Source organism: Phocoena phocoena, chromosome 7 (genome assembly GCF_963924675.1).
Source record: "Phocoena phocoena chromosome 7, mPhoPho1.1, whole genome shotgun sequence".
NCBI lineage: Eukaryota > Metazoa > Chordata > Mammalia > Artiodactyla > Phocoenidae > Phocoena > Phocoena phocoena.
The window spans coordinates 42,877,303-42,898,478 of NC_089225.1; the positions used below are offsets into that span (position 1 = coordinate 42,877,303).

General features: G+C 43.9%; 1 protein-coding gene across 1 annotated transcript in view; it reads left to right on the forward strand.

The window, feature by feature from the left end:
• Positions 1–21,176, forward strand: part of TANC1 (tetratricopeptide repeat, ankyrin repeat and coiled-coil containing 1) — a 216,777-nt gene that overhangs the window by 128,447 nt on the left and 67,154 nt on the right. Inside the window, exons 4-5 of the mRNA XM_065880140.1 lie at positions 10,695–10,825; positions 11,867–12,053. Of these exons, the coding sequence (XP_065736212.1) occupies positions 10,695–10,825; positions 11,867–12,053 (318 nt within the window). The remainder of the gene's footprint in view (positions 1–10,694; positions 10,826–11,866; positions 12,054–21,176) is intronic.

Below are 21,176 nucleotides of genomic sequence, written 5' to 3' on the forward strand. Positions count from 1 at the left end.
AAAGCTTATAATAACTAGCTTTCTTAAAAGCATTTGGTAGCTTTTGAAAGCTGCTTATTTTTTTTTAAACATCAAAAGTTTTTCTTCAGAAAATGTTGAAGTAGAGGCAAAAAAAAATATCCAAATTGATTGAAACTTTTCATGAAGACACTTTATATTTTGCTTTTTTCCCTGTATCTGGAAATACGTGTAACAGACGTTACATACTCTAGCATTTCGTAGATGTATTAATAGTTCTTTATTTTTTTTAATCGATTCCAGAATGTACCTGTTTGTTTCTTTCTCTGGGGTGGGGGGTTGTGTCCACAACTCACAACTCTAAGGTCTTTAATTTATGTGTTTTGAACTTACATCCTGTTTTCCTGCAGAAACACATGGTTAAGAATCCTGGCATATGTAGAGAAGCCTGTTGTACCCCCAATATGGACACAGGTTTATGTAGTAATGCTGAAAGAGAAAACTCACCCATATTTCCACCTTGGAAGACCTGGCATCCTCCTCTCCCTAATTGTGGGTGGAGAGGGGTATAGCTTCTTTATGTTCTACCACTGTATGTGCATTTCATGTTTCTGCTGAGGCATAGGAGGGAGTGGGTACGAAGTGTAGGGCATGGTAGGAACGTGGAGTGGGGTGGCAGTGGTGGTGGTGAAAATAAAGCTAAAAATGAGCCGAGTGTGAGGGGTTGGTAGGAGATGAAAATCAAGAAGAGGAGTTTGGGGTGGGCGGGGGTCGAGATGGGACCAGGAGCTGAGCATTCTGCGCGGGGAGGAGATGCTGTTGCCTGCATCTTGGCATGAGAAGTGCCACCCTTTTTCCTTCTGTCCAGGCACCCAGCCGTTTGGTTTAGGTAAGAGGTTCCCACTAGGATCTGTGCTGAGGAGGGGCAGGGCACCAGGTGTGTGGTGGTGTAGAGGGGCGAGGGTCCACAGTGCTGTCTGGTCAGGATAGCCGGAAACCCTGCAGACATGAGGACCCTCCTAGTTGTGAATTCACGTGTGCAAGGTGTCTGTGGGTCAATCTTCTCGCTCATTTCTATTCTGGGTGTCAGAAAGAAAGTGAAAACCTGTTCCTCTGAAGTGAGTATCGATAGTCTGAATTTACTGAGCTGTCTGCCCATTTCAGAATAAGCCTGCCCCCCCTTGCCCTCATCCCCACCTGCCTTTGGAGTCCTGGTTGGTTACGCCCCTGCCATTTGGCTGGTGTGAACTCCATTATGTGACGCCTTCCTCGGTGGCCAGGAGTCTTGTTGACATCCTGTCTAGAGTTTAGGGCTCCCCCTGGGGTGAGAATGAGGACAAATTTGGGATTTTTATTGGGCAAAGAAAAGAGGTTAGAAAATAGTTCCCACTGTCAACTTTTCTGCCCTTGCCCAAGGCAGGATTGGCTTTCTTGGGGAGGAGGTATTCTTATGCTTGGCTGCCAGCTGAGCTAAATTTAAGCAGAGTGATTGATATTGTTGGTGTAGCCTGCAGTCTGCTTACAGAGGGGCTTACTCTCGAGACCCTAACTCCTGGATTCAGCATCATCAGTCTCCATGGGGACTGAAATTATGACATACCCGGGCTGCGAATACACACCAGGAGTTTCCAGACGTTTCACCTAGAATTGAGAAGCAGGATACATTTCCCCTTTCTTGGGCGTCGGGAAAGGGGCGTAGTTCATGCTTGCGGGCACATGGTCTTTTTTTTGTTGTTGTTGTTTTGTTTTTGTTGGGCACATGGTCTTTTGTGGCTAGCCACGAAGCCGGTGGAAGCCCCAGGAGAGTTATCTGTTGGTTGATGAAGAGGTGGTTGCCTAACAAAATTTAACTTGATGATTAGTAAACGATGGTGTGTTTTGTAATCCCCACGGAATCCTTTACATTTCAATGGGGTTAATTAAGTTTGCCATATTAAAGTACGAATTTTATGTCCAGGTCACTGAATCTAAAGGCGAGGCTGGAGCAAACTAAAAACTAATTGAGTTTGAGTATTAACCCAAGCATGTACAGATGCATGCATGATGGACTAAATCCTAATTTCTAGGGTTTCATAGTAGCAGCATTACTTAAGTTTTAATTTAAAATTTGGGTTTATACTTTCCATATTTCCTTTGGGCATTTTTAAAAAGTCTCTAAGACACTTTTCTGGATTCTGTCAATAATAGCATTTCAGTAATCCCCAGACCAACAAACTATTGACAACAGGCCCTCATGAAATGCTTTTGAAATTTCCCATAGACTCGTGAAATATCAAGTTATTCCTAGATGTCTGAAATACCCTTTCCAGACTAAGCTGCCTCACTTTATGGTTGTGTTGCTCCATAAATTCTTGACTCTTAGCTCTCTGAAATTTAAATCAAAGTAAAACAAAACCAGTGAGCACTTTGAATTTATCCATTAACTTATAAGCAGTTGTATTTATGTGTAATCGGCTGATTTTAGCCATCTGGGTCGTGGGATATATGATACGGGCAGGTGAACATTTTTATTATAAGCAAAGAACCTGTTTATTAAAGTTTACATTAACCTGGAAACATGTTTATGGAAAGAGATTCTACTTTATTCAGTATTTTAAAATATTTTGGAAAAACCAGCACTTTCTACTCTGACAAAAAGAGTGACTTAGTGAGGTCCTCAAACAAAATACAATCCCCCTTTTCCTGTCAAATGATCCTAATAAGCTATGTGTCATACAGAGTAAGTTCTTCACAAATAAGCTTCCTATTGCTAAACCAACATATTGTTTAAGGGGAAAATGTCACCCACAAAACAATACCTCTGCCTTAAGGGAAAATAGAAAACTAGATAAATTAGGGAGGGTTATTAGATTATAATAGGATTCACAGCTATGTTTCTTGGAATTAGGGACAACCATAATCCATTTAGGTTTGCTTCAGTCTATCATTAGCTACTTGAGCAAGCTTTGATGGGGAGGGGTGAGAAAGTTTTAGTCTTATGAGTCATTGCTTGGTGAAGTCTCAAAACACGACGAAACATTTTTTTCTAGCAGTGTGGTTAGCAAGTAAAACTAACACATATGAAACAGCAGAATAATTAAATGCAGAACTACGTTACTCGGAGGAGTGAATCTTTTTTAGATATATGTTTAAGTAAATATTGATGCCTTATGTTTTTGATTACTATTTTAAACACTCAAAAAGATGTAGAGAATGAAACAGGCGTAAAGAATGTGGCACCTGTCTACCCACTACTCAGTTTAAGAAATAAAACATGACTGTGTTTCCTCCTGATCACATTTCTCTTCCTTTCCCAAGAGGTAACCTTGCTCCTGCTAATTGAATTTTCAGCTTCTTAGCATGGTGATGCACCACTTGACCGATGGTTGGATAAGGTTTTAGTTAGATGGAAGTACAGAAGGGGGACATCCCTGGTATGTGTGTAGTGGAGGAGAGACTAGAGGTAGAGTAGCCATTCGTTCTGCATTCCCTTGAATAAATATTAAATTCTTATGCTGTGAAAAGTACTATGTTGGATGCTATTTGAGATGGGTTATCAAGCATAGGTCCTTTTTTCTTGGAGCCTTAGAGTCTGGTCAGGGATTAAAGACCTATATATACAGAGTAACTATGGTACAGGGGTGGGGGCGTAGTGTTGACTAATCCAAGCTGTGTGACCAGTCGGGTGCAGATGGAGGTGCTGTGCCGGGAAAGACTTGCTTGGAGTACTATGCCTTGATTCACTTGTCGGCAATGTATAGGATGGAGTGGGGGCAGGAAAGGGACTAGAGTCAGGGAGAATGGTTAGAAAATGGTTTCAGTAGTTAAGTGAGAGAATAAGATCTCAAATTAGAACAGGGGCTTCCCTGGTGGCGCAGTGGTTGAGAGTCCGCCTGCCGATGCAGGGGACACGGGTTCGTGCCCCGGTCCGGGAAGATCCCACATGCCGCGGAGCGGCTGGACCCGTGAGCCATGGCTGCTGAGCCTGCGCGTCCGGAGCCTGTGCTCTGCAACGGGAGAGGCCACAGTAGTGAGAGGCCCGGGTACCGCCAAAAAAAAAAAAAAAAAAAAAAAAAGAACAGGATCAGGAAAAAAGTGATACAGGAAGATTCCTGAGGAATTGCAAGGATCTGGAAGCCGTAAGAGACAAAGATGATGACATCAGGGTTTTGAGACTACATTAACCAGACACTAGGAGAGAGGGACCTGTCCATTTTGGTTTGAGTTCAGTTTCAGGCATGTTGAGTTTGAGGTCTGGGCACATCTAGGCAAAAGTGTCCAGTGAACAATTGGAAAAATCAGACTGGGGCTTAAGAAAGAGCTCAGGAGGTAAATTGAGCAGCCTTTTACTTAGAGGGAACGTGATGAGGTTAGGTGCGTTACACTAGGGAAAAGGTCATTGAGAGAAGAGACCTGAAAACCTTTAGAATTTTATTCTTGAGCTGTGAATAAGGTGGAAGAAGCACCAGCAAAAGGGTAGAAGAACCCACAAGACCACACAGTATCCAGGGGAACCTCTGAGTGTCTGATGTGACAGTTGCCACTTTCTTCCTTGCAGAGCAGAGTGTCTGCCAAGGTCAGAAATTTACAGGAAAATCAAAAGAGGAGATGGGGCACGAAAAGAAAGTTACTGTGCCTAATAGGGCTGTTTTAGGAGACTTGTGAAGGTGAATGAGTTTAAGTGGTAGGTATGTGATAAGGAAATGGAATTGGTGAGGATAAACCACCTCTCCTTTACACCTAAGAAGCTGAGCAAGTAAGGGAAGATGAGAGATCAGTTAGTAGGGTGCAGGGAGTCTGCGACTATGGTTTTATTTATTATTTTTATGAGAAGGGAGAATTTAGTACAATTGAAGACTTAAAGGTTCTACAGGAGTGGGACATGGACTTCTAGGCATCCCTAAGACCCTTGCAGAGGGTCTGTGAAGTCACAGCTCTTTGCATAATAACACTAAGATATTTCCATTTCTTTTGCATTGACAATTGCAGTGATGGTGCAAGGGCAATTGTTGGTAAGACTTCTGATGCCTTAATACACGTCAAAGTAGGGGCTCCTGCTATTCTAGGGCTACATGTGGTTTTTTTTTTTTTTACCAACACCCACTTGCAGCAGAAATAATAATTCACTGAAAAATGTCCTTGATGAAGCCCTAAAAATAATGAATTTTAAGTCTTGACCCTTGAATACCCATCTTTTTAATATTCTGTGTGATGAAATGGTAAGTCCGCAGGAAGCAACGTCCACTGTGTGCTGAAGTATGATGGTTGTCTCAAGGAAAAGCACCTGTGTAATTGTTTGAATTGCAAGCTGAACTAGCCTTTCTTTAAAAAAGAAAAAAGAACATCATTTTTACTTGAAAGTACAACTGACAAATCAGGGTTATTCAGAATTGGGTATTTGACATATGTTTCCTCGAAAAGGAACAAAATGAACACCTCACTTCAATTAAAAAAAACAAACAAACAAACAAAAAATCCTGACAGGGATTAGTTGCCAATGATACAATTTGACCTTTCGAATGAAAATTAGGTTTTGGGGAATTTGCATCTGTCACAAAGAGCTTGATGGCTTCCCAAGACTTTTCTGTTGAGATCTGTGGTGATGTTAATGAATGTGATATTTTGGTGTTGTATAATAAAATGTGTCAACACTTGCAAGATCTGCAAAACCAGTATTTTCCGAAATGACCCAGTGCTGATGTTACAAAATCTTGCATGGGTAAAATCCATTTGAAGCATAAAACAGACCATTGGATTTTACTGTAGCAGAGTACAGAAAGTTCACTGATTCAGATTCAGATCAACATTGGAACTAACCTTTAAGAAATTGCTACTTGTCAGATCGGGGAGGTGTCAAAGAAGAATATATGTAATTAACTGGAAAGGTTCCTCCCTTTCCCAACTATTCAATACATTGCTCTCTAAAGCCACAGTTCTTCACATGCTTCAACCCATAGAACCTATCACAACAGATTGAATGCAGAAGTAGACATTAGAATCCAACTGTCTTCTATTAAATCAGACATTAAAAAGAATTTGCAAAAATGTAAAACAATGCCATTCTTAACTTTTTAAATTACGGTTATTATTAAAAATATTATTTGTTACTGTAATTTTTATTAACCTAAAATGGATTAACATAGATTTTAACATTATTAGTTTTAATTTCAAACATGCTAAATATCAATAGACATAACCCATATAAGCCCAAGCTCTTTGGAGTTCTTAATTTTTAACGGTGACCTCTGATACTAAAAAATTTGAGAACCACTGGCTTAGAGGAAGGAAAAGAGAGGGAGAAAATAAAAATAGGTGAGAAGATTGATTCACAGGCTGTTATCTAGACTGGAGAGGATGAGGACTTAAAGTGTCAGTGTGAGTGAAGAGAAAAAGGGGAATTCAGGAAACGTTTTGAAACAGGGAATGGTAAGATTTGGTAACAATTTCAGTATGGGATGCATGAGATGAAAAGCCTAAAGATAACTTATATGATAACCACGTTTTGGTATTCCAGACTAGAAACCAGTTATTGACAGAACCAGATCAGGTTCATGGATCGATGCTCCTCTGTAAATAGTATTTTTGGAAATTGAAGGAGGAGGGAATGGCGATGCCTTAGGAGAAAGGAGTAAGCAGAAAGAAACAGGAAAATGTTTGTGGAGTAGAAGGCAAGGATGGCAAGAGGTTTAGCAAGAAGCAGGTCCTAGACAGGTAGAGGCAGAGGAAGGGATTTAACATCAATCAAGGCTGTGTCTCACTTCACAGACTTGATTCAGAAGTACTGTCTCGGAAGCTGATGTTAAGTCAGTGGTTCACGGTTACATGCTAGTGAATAGCCAAGCGTCATCAACAGTGCCCAGCGCTCTGTTGAGTTTGAGGAGACTGAGAGTGGAGAAAAGACTTCTCTCGACGGCATTATCACTGGTAATCCCCAGGCACTTCAAGGTTCTAATAGCGTCTGGCTTTAAAGAAGGCAGAATGATTATATGGGAAATGAAAGCAGTTAAGTGTGGGCCAAGTTGGAACAGTTTGATAGCAGGAGGGGGTTTGTTGTCTTGAAGGAATAGTGAGTTCAGAAAAAGTTAAATTAAGGCAGAAAAATTCTAAACAGAAAACTATTTTTTTTTTCTGGAAAGAGAAATATATGCACATTAAATATAGAAAGGAAGCCATGAAAACAGAAAACGAAGTAATAGTGAGAAAGTGGGCTCTTGGTGTTAAAATTGGTAGAAATAATGACCAACTTTGGTACAGTGTTTTATCTCAAAGATATTCGGCTCATAAGATGTTTCTCACATTTGTTCTGAGCTTCACAATCTTTAAGAAGTAGGTGATGGCCACTTCCCTGATGAGGAAATTGAGGTTTAGAGAGGCTCACACTGTAAGGGATCCAGAATAGCTTTAGTGTGGGGAAGTCTTTTCCTCTGAGCCTGTAGCGGGGGAGGGTGAGGGGATGGTTATTAAGGGGACAAATAGGTTTGAAGTTAGGATGGAGCCAGTCACCTTGTGGACCGTACCTGGATGTTGGCACCCCAGATGTGATCTAACAGGTGTGAATAGGTAAAAAGAGCCAGGCAGGGAGTGATCAAAGAAATTCCCTTTGCCTTTCTCCATGTGATTATTCCACAGTGGCATAATAGCGGGGATTTCATGAGAACATTATTGGGAGGAATATCGCTCTCTACTTACCTAACGGATTCCTAGGGAGTGTGAGGCCAGATACTCTCTCACCTCCAGCTACAGTCATCATAAGTTCTTTGGATATTTAAATCTATGAGATGTTAAAGCATTGCTAAGAGATGAGGTCTTTCTCTCCAGCCCTTATCCCACTGCTGTGGGGTAAGGTACACCCATTATTGACGAGTGATTTAATATTAACTACACAAATGAAAATAGACTATCTAGAGTATCCCATTGAATTTTGGTTTGGGAGTCGTTCTGGAATCATTAGCTCAAAGAAAATCCTATCTGACTGTTCAGATCTCAGTATTTGGTAATTGACTATGGAAGGAGAAATACATTTCCATTTCACAGTCGAGTGTATCCGTGTGTGTTCCCAGGCAACTCATCTCCCCCAAAATGGCACTGTCATACTTCACCCAGGGGTCCTTCTGCCAGAATGAAAAGTTCAGCGAGACACACTCTGTGCATTAGGGAAGGAAAGATGCAGACAGCTTGACGTGGATTAAGGAATTCAGACCAAAGGCGACTTCTGAGGGGAAGGTCACTAGGATGACATTTTAGTAGAAAGAGTAATATGAAAAGACAGTTGGGAAGCTTCTGGAAGAAAGAAAATTGTAGTGGCTTAATGGATGCCAAGACTGCAATAAAGAACGTCCGTTCATTCCTCCCAAACCTGGGTAGATTTGTGGAACGTTGGTAGCGACAAAGACCAGATTGAACAGTTAAGAGAACAAGTTAGTGATGAATTTGGGCATCTCTTGTCTCTTCAGGAGACTGGAATGGCCACTGCTCCCCAACTTGTCTGAAGGGGGGAAGTTTAGATGACTAGTTGTCTTTGAATTTATACACACACACACATATGTGTATGTGTGTGTGTATATATATATATACAATGATATGCGTATATAAAATTATTATTAATGAGAACCTTGACAATCTGGGGTGAATCTGCTGCCTCCGGCCCCCCTCCCACCCAGGACCTACACAGGATGCGGGTCTCAGAGTGAGCCATTGGCTGTGGCCCCGTTTGTAGTCAGGGTAAATTTCATGACAGCAGCTGCCAACTGGGAGTAGTTTTTGGCTCTCTCCCCAGAGTGTTTCAGGTTGAACCAGAAGCTAGACATTCTGGGGCAGGTCACAATTGGGAAGCAGTGTAGAGATTGTTTTGAAAAGAAAGTGGGGTGTGGAGTAGAGAAAGTGCTGAGTACTGGCCCCTCACCCACTTCTTCCCCTTTCCAGCTGCATCCTGTTCTTCTCTCCCTCCGGTCCAGCTGCCACACCTAAGATAAAGTAGCTGCCCTGCCTGAGCCTTGGGGCAAGGGAGGGTGGCACTGATCCTGTCCTGAAGTAGTCCAGCCCTTGGGTGTGCCTGGGTCATGCTGATTTGGTTTGGTTCCTGGTTTCCTTTCCCCAGTGCCCACGTACCTTAAGAGTCAAAATGTGGTTGGAGATCTCTGGTGGGAAGGGACCTTCTGTAGAGTGGCTTTGAGGGTGTGGTTGACCTGCCCTGGGGTGGCTCCCTTACCCCTGTCATTGGTTTGGGGCTACTGCTCCTTCGTGTTACGGGTTTATCTCAAATGATCCAGAAACATCAGGGCTCTTTTAACCCACAACGATCAAGCCTTGGTTATTTTATCTCTGCAGTATTCTAGAGCAACTGAAAACTGTCCAAGCTGGGAAACAGCTCTTCTTCTCACCCTAAACATTGGGAGCTTTTGAGAGCAAGCCAAGGGGTGGGGTACTTTTCCTTCCTTGAGGATACAGTCAGCCTAGTTCCTCTTATAGCTGCCATCCTGGGAGCATGACTTAGCAAAACTGATAATGTGGGTAAGTATAATACAGATGGTCTTCTCAGCTCTGCTTATGTTGATTTCTGTAGTTCCTTACAAAAGGCAAAGTTAGCATTGAACTTTGGTGTTGATGTTGTAGCTCAAAAGTAATATCGAATTTGTTCTTTCCTCATTTTATTTTTCTGTGACCTATTATCTGTAGATTTCCACATCCAGGGAAAATTGTTCATGAATGTATGGATCTAGGTACCTAGACAATTAACAAAAAACAACAAAACATTAAGATGAACGACTATTACGGGTTGTATGTTGTTCTTAAGTTCTAACTTTTGTAGGCACAGTTAACTTTATACGTTATTTCATTCCCTGATGGATGCTGACTTAAAACTGTAAGAGAGCTGTTAGAATGATGTGAATATCATTTTGTCCACCAAAATTAAGTTCCCTTAGGCTTTGGATACAAGGTTAATCTACAGCTCAACATTTAAGTCAAGTCCAACAATAAAATTATCTTGAGTGCACCAAGCAAGATGACCAGGCTTAGGGCATCCAAACATGCCCTGTGACCTTCAGGTGGAACGTGCTTCCAACCTTACTGTGGAGTGTGCTGAGAAGACAACCCATTTTTCTGCATCTCCCCATGGACAGCAGGGTGTACTACTGGGTCCTGTCTCTTGGGACACAGTTCACTGAGACTTAAGATCTTTGTTTCAACATGGATCCCTGATGATTGACCCTTGGGTTGGAATCCTGGTTTTGACTTTTCTCTCCTAGGAGGTGTGCACAGGAAGTTTCCACTGAAGTGGTCATGCCTCTTTCTTGTTAAATGAGAGCTTGCATTTCAGTCCCCCTCCGCCCCCGCATCTAATAGCTCTGGCAGCATGCCACTTGGATTTTACTTTATTTCAGCCTCCTGTTGGCATTGGACACACTGTGCTCTTCAAGAGTAAGAGGAGTAGGCCTTTTTCTGCCTTTGGTGTCTGAAGTACCCATTTTTCATGACATGGAAGTAGGAATTGCCATCAGAAAATGACACCGTGTCTTCTGATTCAGGTCAACAATTTCACCCTTTGCACTTGGTGTTTCTCTTTTACTGTTTGCTTAACCTGTCACAGTCTCTTAATTAGAATGTATTGCTGGCGGACAGGCAGCATTGTCAAACTTTGTGCGTTTTATAAAAATACGCAGAAGCACCAGACAGGCAGCTGTAATGCCAGCTCCTCCAGATGCGATACTGACATTCCAGAGAGGGGTGTCTTTCATTGTTTTCTTTCTTTGTTCCAGAAGCAAAGGCTGATAACGAACCGAGCTGTTCGCCAGCAGCTCAAGAACTGTTGACAAGGCTGGGATTTTTACTGGGAGAAGGGATTCCAAGCTCCACACACATCACCATTGAAGAAAAAAACGAAACCATGGTAATGCCCGAGGAAGACACTGCATGTCATACCTGCTCAGAGGATGAATGAAGGCATGACCGTCTTCCCCCCTCCCTGAGTGGGGAGGTCATTGTTCGGGCCAAATGAGTCTGGGCTGCTGCGTGTTGAAATTCATTTCAACAGTGTGTTTGTGAATCTTTGTAGTTGAGGTTGGGGCGGTGAGGAGAAGCAGAAGGGTGTAGAATTTACGAAAATGTCCACATTAACCTGATCACCACCCGGAGAAGAGTAGCGGAATGAATTAAAGCGGCCGAGAGAATTCCTTAGTAATGACACTACTTTTATCTTTATAGCACCGTTCTTCTCATCTGGCTGCTTTGGTATACGCTTTCCTGTGCATTTTTATCCGTTGAAATTTTGGAGGGTCAGTGGGGTGAGGAAAAGATTTATAGGCGATTATATAGAGAGACAAAATAAAATGAGATCAAATGGTCCATCTACGGAGGAGCACTCCCCTTCCTAGGGAACAGCAGCCTGCCACATCTGAGAGGAGAAGTGTACGTCTGAATTGCAACGAGGGGCCAGAGCCTCTGCCCCCTGCGAGGGTCTCAGGGAGGGTGTCATGCATTGATTAAGATCGCAGTGGCCGCCCGTCTCCTTCCCCTGATCGCAGAGCCCGTAAATCTTAAGGAATTGAACCAGGTTGCAGTGCTTGTGAAACATTACAAAAACAGAATTCCCAGATTTAACGCACAGAGGTCAGAGAACCCATTTGTCTTCTGCAGACGTTAAATGAAAGGAAGTCTGCCTGTTTGCTATTTCTGCTTTACTAAATGCGCATTCCCACTAAATTATTTCTAAGACTGCCCTTTTGAGAAAAAAGATGGCAAAGTCGGGGGAACAGAACTAGGAGATTTCTCTTTTAAATGTTGGAAGACCGTATATATTAAGATCCCTAGATTTGAAGAACAAAACAAAACAAAACTGTTTTCCATTTTCCGGTTTGTAGTTTCATTGTTTTAGCATCAAAAACAAAGGGATGTGTAGCTGCGCTAACTCCTCCTTCCCTTCATCTTACAGTGCACAGCTCTGAGCCAAGGCATCAGCCCTTGCTCCACGCTTACAAGCAGTACCGCGTCTCCTAGCACCGATAGCCCCTGCTCAACCTTGAATAGCTGTGTCAGCAAGACGGCAGCCAACAAGAGTCCCTGTGAGACCATTAGCAGCCCTAGTTCCACCCTGGAAAGCAAGGACAGTGGAATTATAGGTAAGAAGCTCACTCCTCGGTCATGTGCTGGCTCCATGCATTTCAGCCAGAGCGTTCACCAGGCACTTCTTAAGAGGGTTTTAGCATGCGTGGTTTGTGAAGGTCGGCCCTCCGGGGCCTGCCCTGTCCTTTGCAGATAGCACCGGCTCCATGGACAGCTGAGAGGATGAAACATTGGCTTTTACGTTCCTTGGTGTTTATTTTATAACCCTGGGCTCATTTGGTAAAAAATTTTCCAGATCAGGTCTGGCCTGTGAAGTTACAAAAATCTTCCCTCCTCACTGAGTAATTCTACTTGATGGGGATTGGGTCTGGATAGGACACACCATAGGGCAAGGAAATCCCCGCATGTTGAGAAGTCTTCCCAGCTCAGTCTCAAGGTCACTGATCTCCCACGTATTTCTGGGTGTTTGTTCTTTAGTTTCTTATAATGGCATCTGACCACTGTTTGGAGGCCAGGAGTTTCTAAGGAAACCTAACTGCCCACACACACCCATGCCCATACCCACAAAGTAGGTGTGCTTGTGCTGAGCTGGGAGTCTGGAGACACAGAGTGTAGTCCTGACCCTTAGGCTGCTTGACTAGGTGACTTGAGCAACATTTAATTGAATTCTTTGCACACTTCTTTCCATCTCAAAGGAAATCAAAAGTAAGGCTTCTGATTAGGTCAGTAGTTTCTAGTCCCATGTTCACAATAGAATCAACCAGGGAATTTAAGAGCCCTTGTTTTTACATACCATCCCAGACAGAGGGCGTTCGCATTTCTGCAGGAGGGCCTGGGCGCCTGTGTGTCCCAGTCTGCAGCCTGGTGTCTTTCGGGTGAGCTGTTCAGGTCTCTTGTGTGCTGAGGCCATGCTGCTGTCTGACACCAGTGCTCTCCTGCACAGCTCAGCCCCTCCCTGTTGCCCAAGTGATGCACATATCTTTGAGGGATATTTTATGTTTTATGTATGTCACCAAATGCAGTGACATTTGAGCTTTGTTTTCTCCAGTCGCCTGCAATTTCTTTCAAGTGTAGTTCGAAAAACCAAGCTCTGCAGGTTCATCCAGTTTTCCTTTGGCGATTGCCCCAGAAGATCTGTGAGATGCCTAGGACTGGGGTGTGGGCTCTGTGAGGGGCCGGTCAGCACGAGGAAGGCAGTCTCTTCCCTCAGTTTTCACTTGGATCAGGATCTTCCGTGGGTTTTTGTTTCCTTTTTGTTTGAATTGTCTCATTGAGATATAATTTGCATACCATAATATTCACTCATTTAAACCATTGAGTGGACTGTGTTTATTCAGTACTGTGCAGCCGTCGCCACAATCTGATTTCAGAATATTTTTACCACTTCAAAAAGAAACCCTGGACCCTTAGAAGTCACACCTCGTTTCCCCGCATACCCCAGCCCTACTCAACTGGTAATCGACTTTCTGTCTCTACAGACTGGCTAGCTCATCCTGGACATTTCATGTGAATGGTGGGTTGTGGTTTTTGTAGCAGGTTTGAATTCTTTTCACTCAGCTTCAAGCCCTTCCAGTGAGCTTATTCTGCTAATTCCCCTTTCTCATCTCACTCTGCTTCCCCACCTGCTGTTTTGTCTAACAAATTTTTCCCAGTGTTACCTCTGTTTTCATGCCCCGTCTCTCTGAGCTGCCCACCACCGAAGGATCTCTGGTATTAATTCTGATGACTTTAGCCAGATGACTTTCTTTTTTTTTTTTTTACAAATTATTTATTTATTTATTTTTGGCTGCTTGGGGTCTCCGTTGCTGTGCGTGGACTTGCGCTGTTGTAAAGAGCCGGGGCTACTTTTTGTTGCGGTGCGCGGACTTGGCGCTGTGGTGGCTTTAGCTGTTCCAGATGACTTTCTTTACAGCATTCTTGGCTCTTCTGCAATGTCCTCTCCTCCTCAGAGTTTGTCTTCCTTCAAGAAATTGGCTAGTGCTACAGATTTTTTTTTTTTTTTGACAGCCTTTTACTTCTTATTCTGTGTTCTGGCACTGACGTCTCACGCCTCTGATTATGGCCAAGCCAATTTCTTGTTTTGACAGAAACCTTTTCAATGACAGAAAACTACCCTCATTCATTCGGTCATTCATTCTCACTCTGTCTCTTTCTCTCATTGAGAGATTTCTGCTATTTTAAAGGTGTTCTAAAGAGGGAATAGAAAAGTTGCCGGTTGGTTTTCTGCATTGTCAATGAACAACTGAACTGCAGGAGTATTGAGGCTCTTAATTAGTACTTGATTTAATACAGTCCCTGCTGAGCCCAGACCAGTTAGTCCCCCTATTACATGCTCTCCATAGCATCTCAGTATTTTCAAGTTACTTATTTTTTTCTTTTTAATTTTTTTTTTTGTTTATTTAATTTTATTTTTGGCTGTGTTGGGTCTTCGTTTCTGTGCGAGGGCTTTCTCTAGTTGCAGCTAGTGGGGGCCGCTCTTCATCGCGGTGTGCGGGCCTCTCACTGTCACGGCCTCTCTTGTTGCGGAGCACAGGCTCCAGACGCGCAGGCTCAGTAGTTGTGGCTCATGGGCCTAGTTGCTCCGCGCCATGTGGGATCTTCCCAGACCAGGGCTCGAACCCGTGTCCCCTGCATTGACAGGCAGATTCTCAACCATTCCGCCACCAGGGAAGCCCCTCGGTTTACTTATTTTTGTTTTGTTATTTACTTTTGTCTCCACATAGTTAGGGGGTCTCATTTATCTTATTCTGGCTATCTGCTGGGCTCCTAGCATGGTGTTGGGCATGAGAAATTAAGGAAAGAGAATTGTGGCTACTTACCAAGTTGCATTGCAGGAGGCAATGGTTTAGTTGGTTTCTAAGGAAGCTATGTGGGATTCCCATTCCAAGTTGGCATTGTCCAGTCTTTTCATGTCGTCTGTATTTTAAGTTGTGTCTTGTCGTTAAAGTTAAATGACCCATTTCATGTCATTGAGGCTGTCCTTCCTTCCTTGACTCAGTCAACATGTTCCCTTAACTCGGATGAACAGGAAAAATGGCAACGATTGAGATGAAAGTGGGAGGAACCGGGAAGAGGTTCCTAAGTCCCTCTTTCAGCAAAGACCCCCTGCTTCATGCGGGGGCATGTGCTTCGTGCCCGGTCACCTGATCTCCTTCAGGGAGCGAGGACCGTAGGTGGCCGAGAGGGAAACCCTGTGCTGGTGACAGTGTTTCTCTGTTCTCTCTCCTTCAGTGACCTGCAGAATTAGAACCTGTTGCCAGGGGACGCATTGGAGGTGTGGTAGGGAGGAGAAGGAAAAACAAGCATTTCATCTCCAGGCAGACTTACCCACAGCTCTCTGTGAAGAGGTGGGCGTGGCAGGGCCAGAGGAGGGACGAGCTTCCTCCCGAATCAGTACAGGGTACGCAGGTTCCGTTGCCTCTTCAAGGAGCAGGGATCTGTGACTCAGTTGTGCTTCTGTGATTGCTGGGGGGTGGGCAGTGACGAACATGTCTGTTTTTATAAGGTGTAGCCTTTGGGCATCTTAACTGTTCCACAGAGTAAAATATTCAAGAACACAGTGAACCCAGTGGGCACCGATGAAGGCGAGATATCTTGGCTTCCTGCTTTGGGAGGCCCTGCAGCTGCTTGTAAAACAGGCTGGTTAAGATTCATGTTCCGGATTACACAGGGCCTGGAGAAGGGAGGAAGAGGCTTTCCATTTAATTTTCCATTTGAAGTTGTTTGAGATTTATCAACCCATGGAGCTCAGGTTGGAGTGGCAAAGGTTTGGGGGTGGGCTGACGTAAAGAGCACACAGCTGCCATGACATAGCAAGCTTTGGGGAAGCTGTAGGCTCCCATCCGGGGTTCAGACCAGAGCTCCACGTACAGTATTAGCACAGTTTATTTAGGGGAAATTTCTAACAATGCTAACCCATCCTTAGCAATCCCTGGGCCTCCCGCTTACTATTCAAGGTGACTTCCTTCGTGATGATTCTATTCAGTCTAAATATTTTTGCCCAACAGATGCCGTGAAGGGAAGTTCGTGTTCCCACGTGCCCAGACAGCCTTCTCAGGCTGCCACAGGGTGCCCTGCCTGGGTTCTGTTTCTACTGGTTTTGATACATGTGCAGGTGAAGAGAATTTCCTTTTGGAATTGCTTAGTAGGAGAAAGGGCAGGCTAATGACCATGAGAGGAATTTATTTGGGCCCCTTCCAGTCCTTCTCTGTGGAGGCCAAGGCCTAGCAGGCCCCTCTCCACCCCTTGCCCCATGTTCATGGTGTAATGCAGAGGGGAGTCCCGCTGCATCCTATTTCAGGAGCTCCAAGTTCTTCCATCATAAATGTCTTTAGAAGTTTAATAATTCTGTCATGTAGAAATACTGTCTGAGCTGGATGGGATTAACTACATTCCCTACAAATGTCTTTTTTTTTTTTTTGCGGTACGCGGGCCTCTCACTGTTGTGACCTCTCCCCATTGCGGAGCACAGGCTCAGCAGCCATGGCTCACGGGCCCAGCCACTCCGCAGCATGTGGGATCTTCCTGGACCGGGGCACGAACCCGTGTCCCCTGCATCGGCAGGCGGACTCTCAACCACTGCGCCACCAGGGAAGCCCTCTTTTTTTTTTTTTTTAGTAAAATTTTAGTAAAAATTTAGTAAAATTTAAAGTAAAATTCCTTACTCTTTACATAATAAAATCATTGGCATTACTTAGAAGTTAGGGTCTGATTTCACAAAGCTGCAATGTGAAAACCTAAATGTGACAGCAGCTGTACTCAGTCACCATGAAGCAGCTTTTTAATTATTTGCTTTGAAAAGGAAGACTTTATAAAGAAGTAGCATTTAAAGGTATTTCCTCCATGGTGGAAAGAACATTTTTTCTTAGTGACACTCCCTTGAATATAACTTGCTTCCATCTGTTACAAATGGAAATTGTAGACTATTAATCCTGGCTTACAAAAAAATTAAGTATGGGCAGACCTCAGGGATATTGCAGGCTTGATTCCAGACCGCCATAACAGCAAATATCGCAGTAAAGCGAGTCACACAAATTTTTTTGTTTCTTAATGTGTATAAAAGTTGTACTGTAGTCTGTTAAGTGTGCAACAGTATTATGTCTAAAGAAAAAAGCAGTGTACTTACCTTAATTAAAAAACACTTTATTGCTAAAAAATGCTGACCATCATCGGTGCCTTCAGCGAGCTGTAATCTTTTTGTTTGCAGAGGATTTGAAATATTTCGAGAATGACCAAAATGTGACACATAGACATGAAGTGAGCAAATGCTGTTGGAAAAATGGCGCCTTTAGACTCGTTCGATGCCGACTTGCCACAAACCTTCAATTTGAATAAAACCCAATTTCTGTGAAGTGCAGTAAAACATAGTATGCCTATATGTGTATTCATTGGAATCTGTGTGAAAACCAATCTGATTAAAAAAAAGAAAACATCACTGAGAATAGCAGGCTTTAAAGCACTTTTGATTTAAAGATACTGTGTAGTTTTTGTTTATGTCCATGTCATGTTCAGTATTTTATGTGTGTGTGTATTCAGAGAAATGGGCTACTTATTTAGGGAGAAAGAGGATGGATGTTGGATGAGGAGAAACAAACAAAAATCAGCTTTCCTATCAAGATTTAAAACAATAATAAATTCTTCCTATCCATTAATGATAGAGGTGCCCAGGAGAAGGATTTCCAGGTAGCAATTTAAAAAATTCTGGCAGAGAGAGAGGCCATTAAAAGTCAGTCATCCCTTCCATTTCCTTTCTTTGCCACCTGCTTGTACCTGCTGACATTTATAATCTCCCAGTGGCTTTCATAGCCTGTTGGATGGGTTTCCTTTTGAGGGTTGGTGTTAGGACAGCCCCACGAAGGGAGGGGAGGGGGTTCTGAGTGGAGGACAGCCACATCTCACCTCTCACCCCACCATCTCCCGCACTGGGTGTGTCTTCTCAGCAGATCAGGTGTGTCTCCACCTGCCCTGCTGCCCCACACCTGAGCCACCCGCATTCCACCAGGCCAGGTAGCTTTCAGGATGATTAAGTGCTCAGAATTTTAAGAGGGTAAAGCCAGAACTCAGGCTTTTCCTGCTGCCTTTCCCCTTTCTCTGGGAGGGGGCGGGGGGGGGGGCGGGGGAGGGAGCTTACATTTGCTCTCCCCCTGCCCACTTTGAAGCTGGGAGGCAGGTATACGTTTTCTTTAATTAATTAATTTATTTGTTTTATTTTTGGCTGTGTTGGTGTATATTTAGGCAGGGGAATTACCTTCACAGGAATATTGCTCCTGCAAAAGTGGCTTGCAGTGAAATACCGGACACTTGATTAGCATCCTTGCTGGAGTTTGATAATATTTGTTCTTCTGCCCAGTTGCTTAGGACATAAAGAAAAGTTACCCTGGGCTGACTTTTATCTTCCTGCATGTCTCTTCTCTGCCTTCCTAGGCTTGTAAAATGAAAGTGATTCTAGAGGTAGCTTTAGACCTTTTATTTCCTGGACTTTGTGTCCCAAGGGAGATGATCAGATGCAGAGAGAGGCACACAGAGGAATTAATTGTACTTTATTTTCATTTTTAACTTGTTGTAACTCCTGTCCTTTTGATTTTATGCTAATACTGCTTTGTTGCCACCTGTCTTGCCCTGCTCGCTACTAAATTGAAATGCTTTGAAATTGATTTGGTAATAACTATTTAGAGTGTTTCAAATCTGTGTTACTATTCATTTTGCTACACTGCCTGCAATTTAAAAAATCATCCTTAATTATAGAAGCTTTTTAATCTCTTGGGTGAAGGAGGAAAATTTGCTTTTACATATATAATTTGGTAACGTACTTAACATGGGAAAGAAGTCCTTGGTGGTGATGCGAGTTAGCAAAGCGCTTGCTATACTTGTATTCAGACCGTGGTTGGATTCTCTGGGCTGTTTTGTCGGAAGCATTTACTGGCACCGACTGCACACCAGGAGCACGTTTCTTTCAGTACTGGGACAGCAGAGATAGGCACAGTATCTACTTTAAAACTTGTTTACCTGTGGAACCAAAGAATGGTCTCCTGCCCTTTGAAACTTGGGCAAGTTGTCACTAGCTGAAAAGGGTTTAAAACATGGCAGTGCCCTCTGATGGAAGGTGTATGCCGTAGGTGCATAATAATACCAACCATTATTAGTGCCTTCTGCTTTTTTCTGGAAGAATCCAGAATTCTGTGGAGTCCTTGGACTAAGTCAGAAGTGCCAGCGTCTAGGCCTTTGGTGTTCGGGTTATGCGAAGCCTTACCAGGACACCGTGTCACGTGCTATTGCTAGAAAACTTCCTGTTGTTCAGGTCTGCAGGCTGTTCTCCGGAGGCCGCTGCCTGCCCTGTCCCACTGAGTCTGGGCCATGTGGGGTGGGGCTGAGGTTGGAATGGTGTGGCCGAGTGAGGGGACCTGTCCTGCCCTCCCCCACTGCCCCGCCCCAGCTGCCCACAGAGGGCTGCGTGGCTGTGGCTCGGGCCCCTGGCCTCGCTGCCTGTCACAGCAGAGTGCACCTTGTGCACAGCCGTGAGCACTGAGCCAGAGATTTGGGACAGAGATCTGTCTGTCACGAGCCAAAGTGCAGGGCCCTCGGCGGCTCCCCAGGGCTGGCCAGAGGAGCCACGCGCCGCTGTCCACGCAGAGAGGTGAGAGGAAGAGCCAGAGGTGACTCAGGCCACCTGCCCCCATCCTGCCAGACGTGAGTGCCTTCGCTCGCCTTCCTGGGCTGCCGGAGGTGAGAGCAGCGAGCCTCAGACTTTGTTCCCTGCGGTTTGTTAGTATGTGGGTGGGGCAGAGGGAGAAGCACAGTCTGGCATTTCTGGTCAGAAGGTTCCCAGCAGGCTGGTTTCATCCTTGCAGTCTTCCCCCTTTGTCACTCAGGGAAGTCCAGAGTGTGGCACGGCAGCCTGAACCGTGTGAGGCGTGAGTACACAGCAGAGGAGTGCACCGAGTGCTGTCGGGTCCAAAGGACCAGGTAGTGGGCCCGTGGCTTCCTGCACCTGTCACTTTGATCTTGCCCCAGCCTCGGTGGGACGTTCTTCGCTTTCTAGAGTTGCTGATGGTCTTTATGCAGTCGGGTCAAAGAGACAGTGTCTGCACTAGTTGGATTTTCCTTTTTTTACTCACTCCTTCCCTTCCTCCACTTTCATAAGCAACCGGTCTACTTCTTTCTTGTTTGGTCTCTAATTCTTTGGTCCCGTGTTTTAACTTTTAGACTCTTCCCCTCAACCATTAAACTGGATATAGAAGCTGAAAGATGTTTGTTTGGGTTTTGTTAGTGCTACTTTATTTTTCTTCAGTTGTATGGGGAGGAAAGCATTCTTGGGTCCTTATGATATACGAGGCACTTTACATATGCCCTTCTATCTAATTTTCTCTCCCAGGGAGAGTTTGGGACAGGACCTGGGCATGATTAACACTATTATAATATTCATGTTAGCCACTATTGTTGTTCTTATTTCCTAGGGATACTATTTATTTATATTTCATCCCTTCCTACTGGATTTGAAATGCTCATAGGCATTTACTAAAACAAGAATTTTCTTTTTCAGGGAAGGTATGAGTTGGGAAAGAGTGAGAGAAAAGATGAAGTCAGCAGTCAGGTTCATAAGATTTTATTAATTTTGCTTATAAGTGGGCAGAAAGTCTTAAGATTCCTAGTAACCTGTGTAGCGGGAGAAGCACAATCAAACACACAAGATGATGTCAGTAAGGTAAGACAAAAATGTGCCCATTCCTAGTAGTGGGCCCAGAGAGACATACCCCCTTGTGGGTCCTCAAAAGAAGAAAAGCCAAAGTTTGAACCAAGCCCCTTGCACTTTTCACCTCTTGTCTTTTCCAGAGCTAAGAGAAGAATTTGGCTCTGTGTATATGTTTGATATCAGTGGCCCTTAGTTTCTAAACAATTCTAGACTAATGCATTAGTCTATAATTATTAGTCCATCTATAATTAGTCCATCTGTAATTCTATTAGTCCATCTATAATTCTGGAGTAATACATTAAATAGTCAATTTAATGTATTTCTATCTATTTATTATTTTTGGCTGCATTGTGTCTCTGCTGTATGTGGGCTTTCTCTAGTTGCGGTGAGCAGGGGCTACTCTTCATTGCAGTGCACGGGCTTCTCATTGTGGTGGCTTCTCTTGTGGAGCACAGGCTCTAGGTGCGCGGGCTTCAGTAGTTGTGGCGCG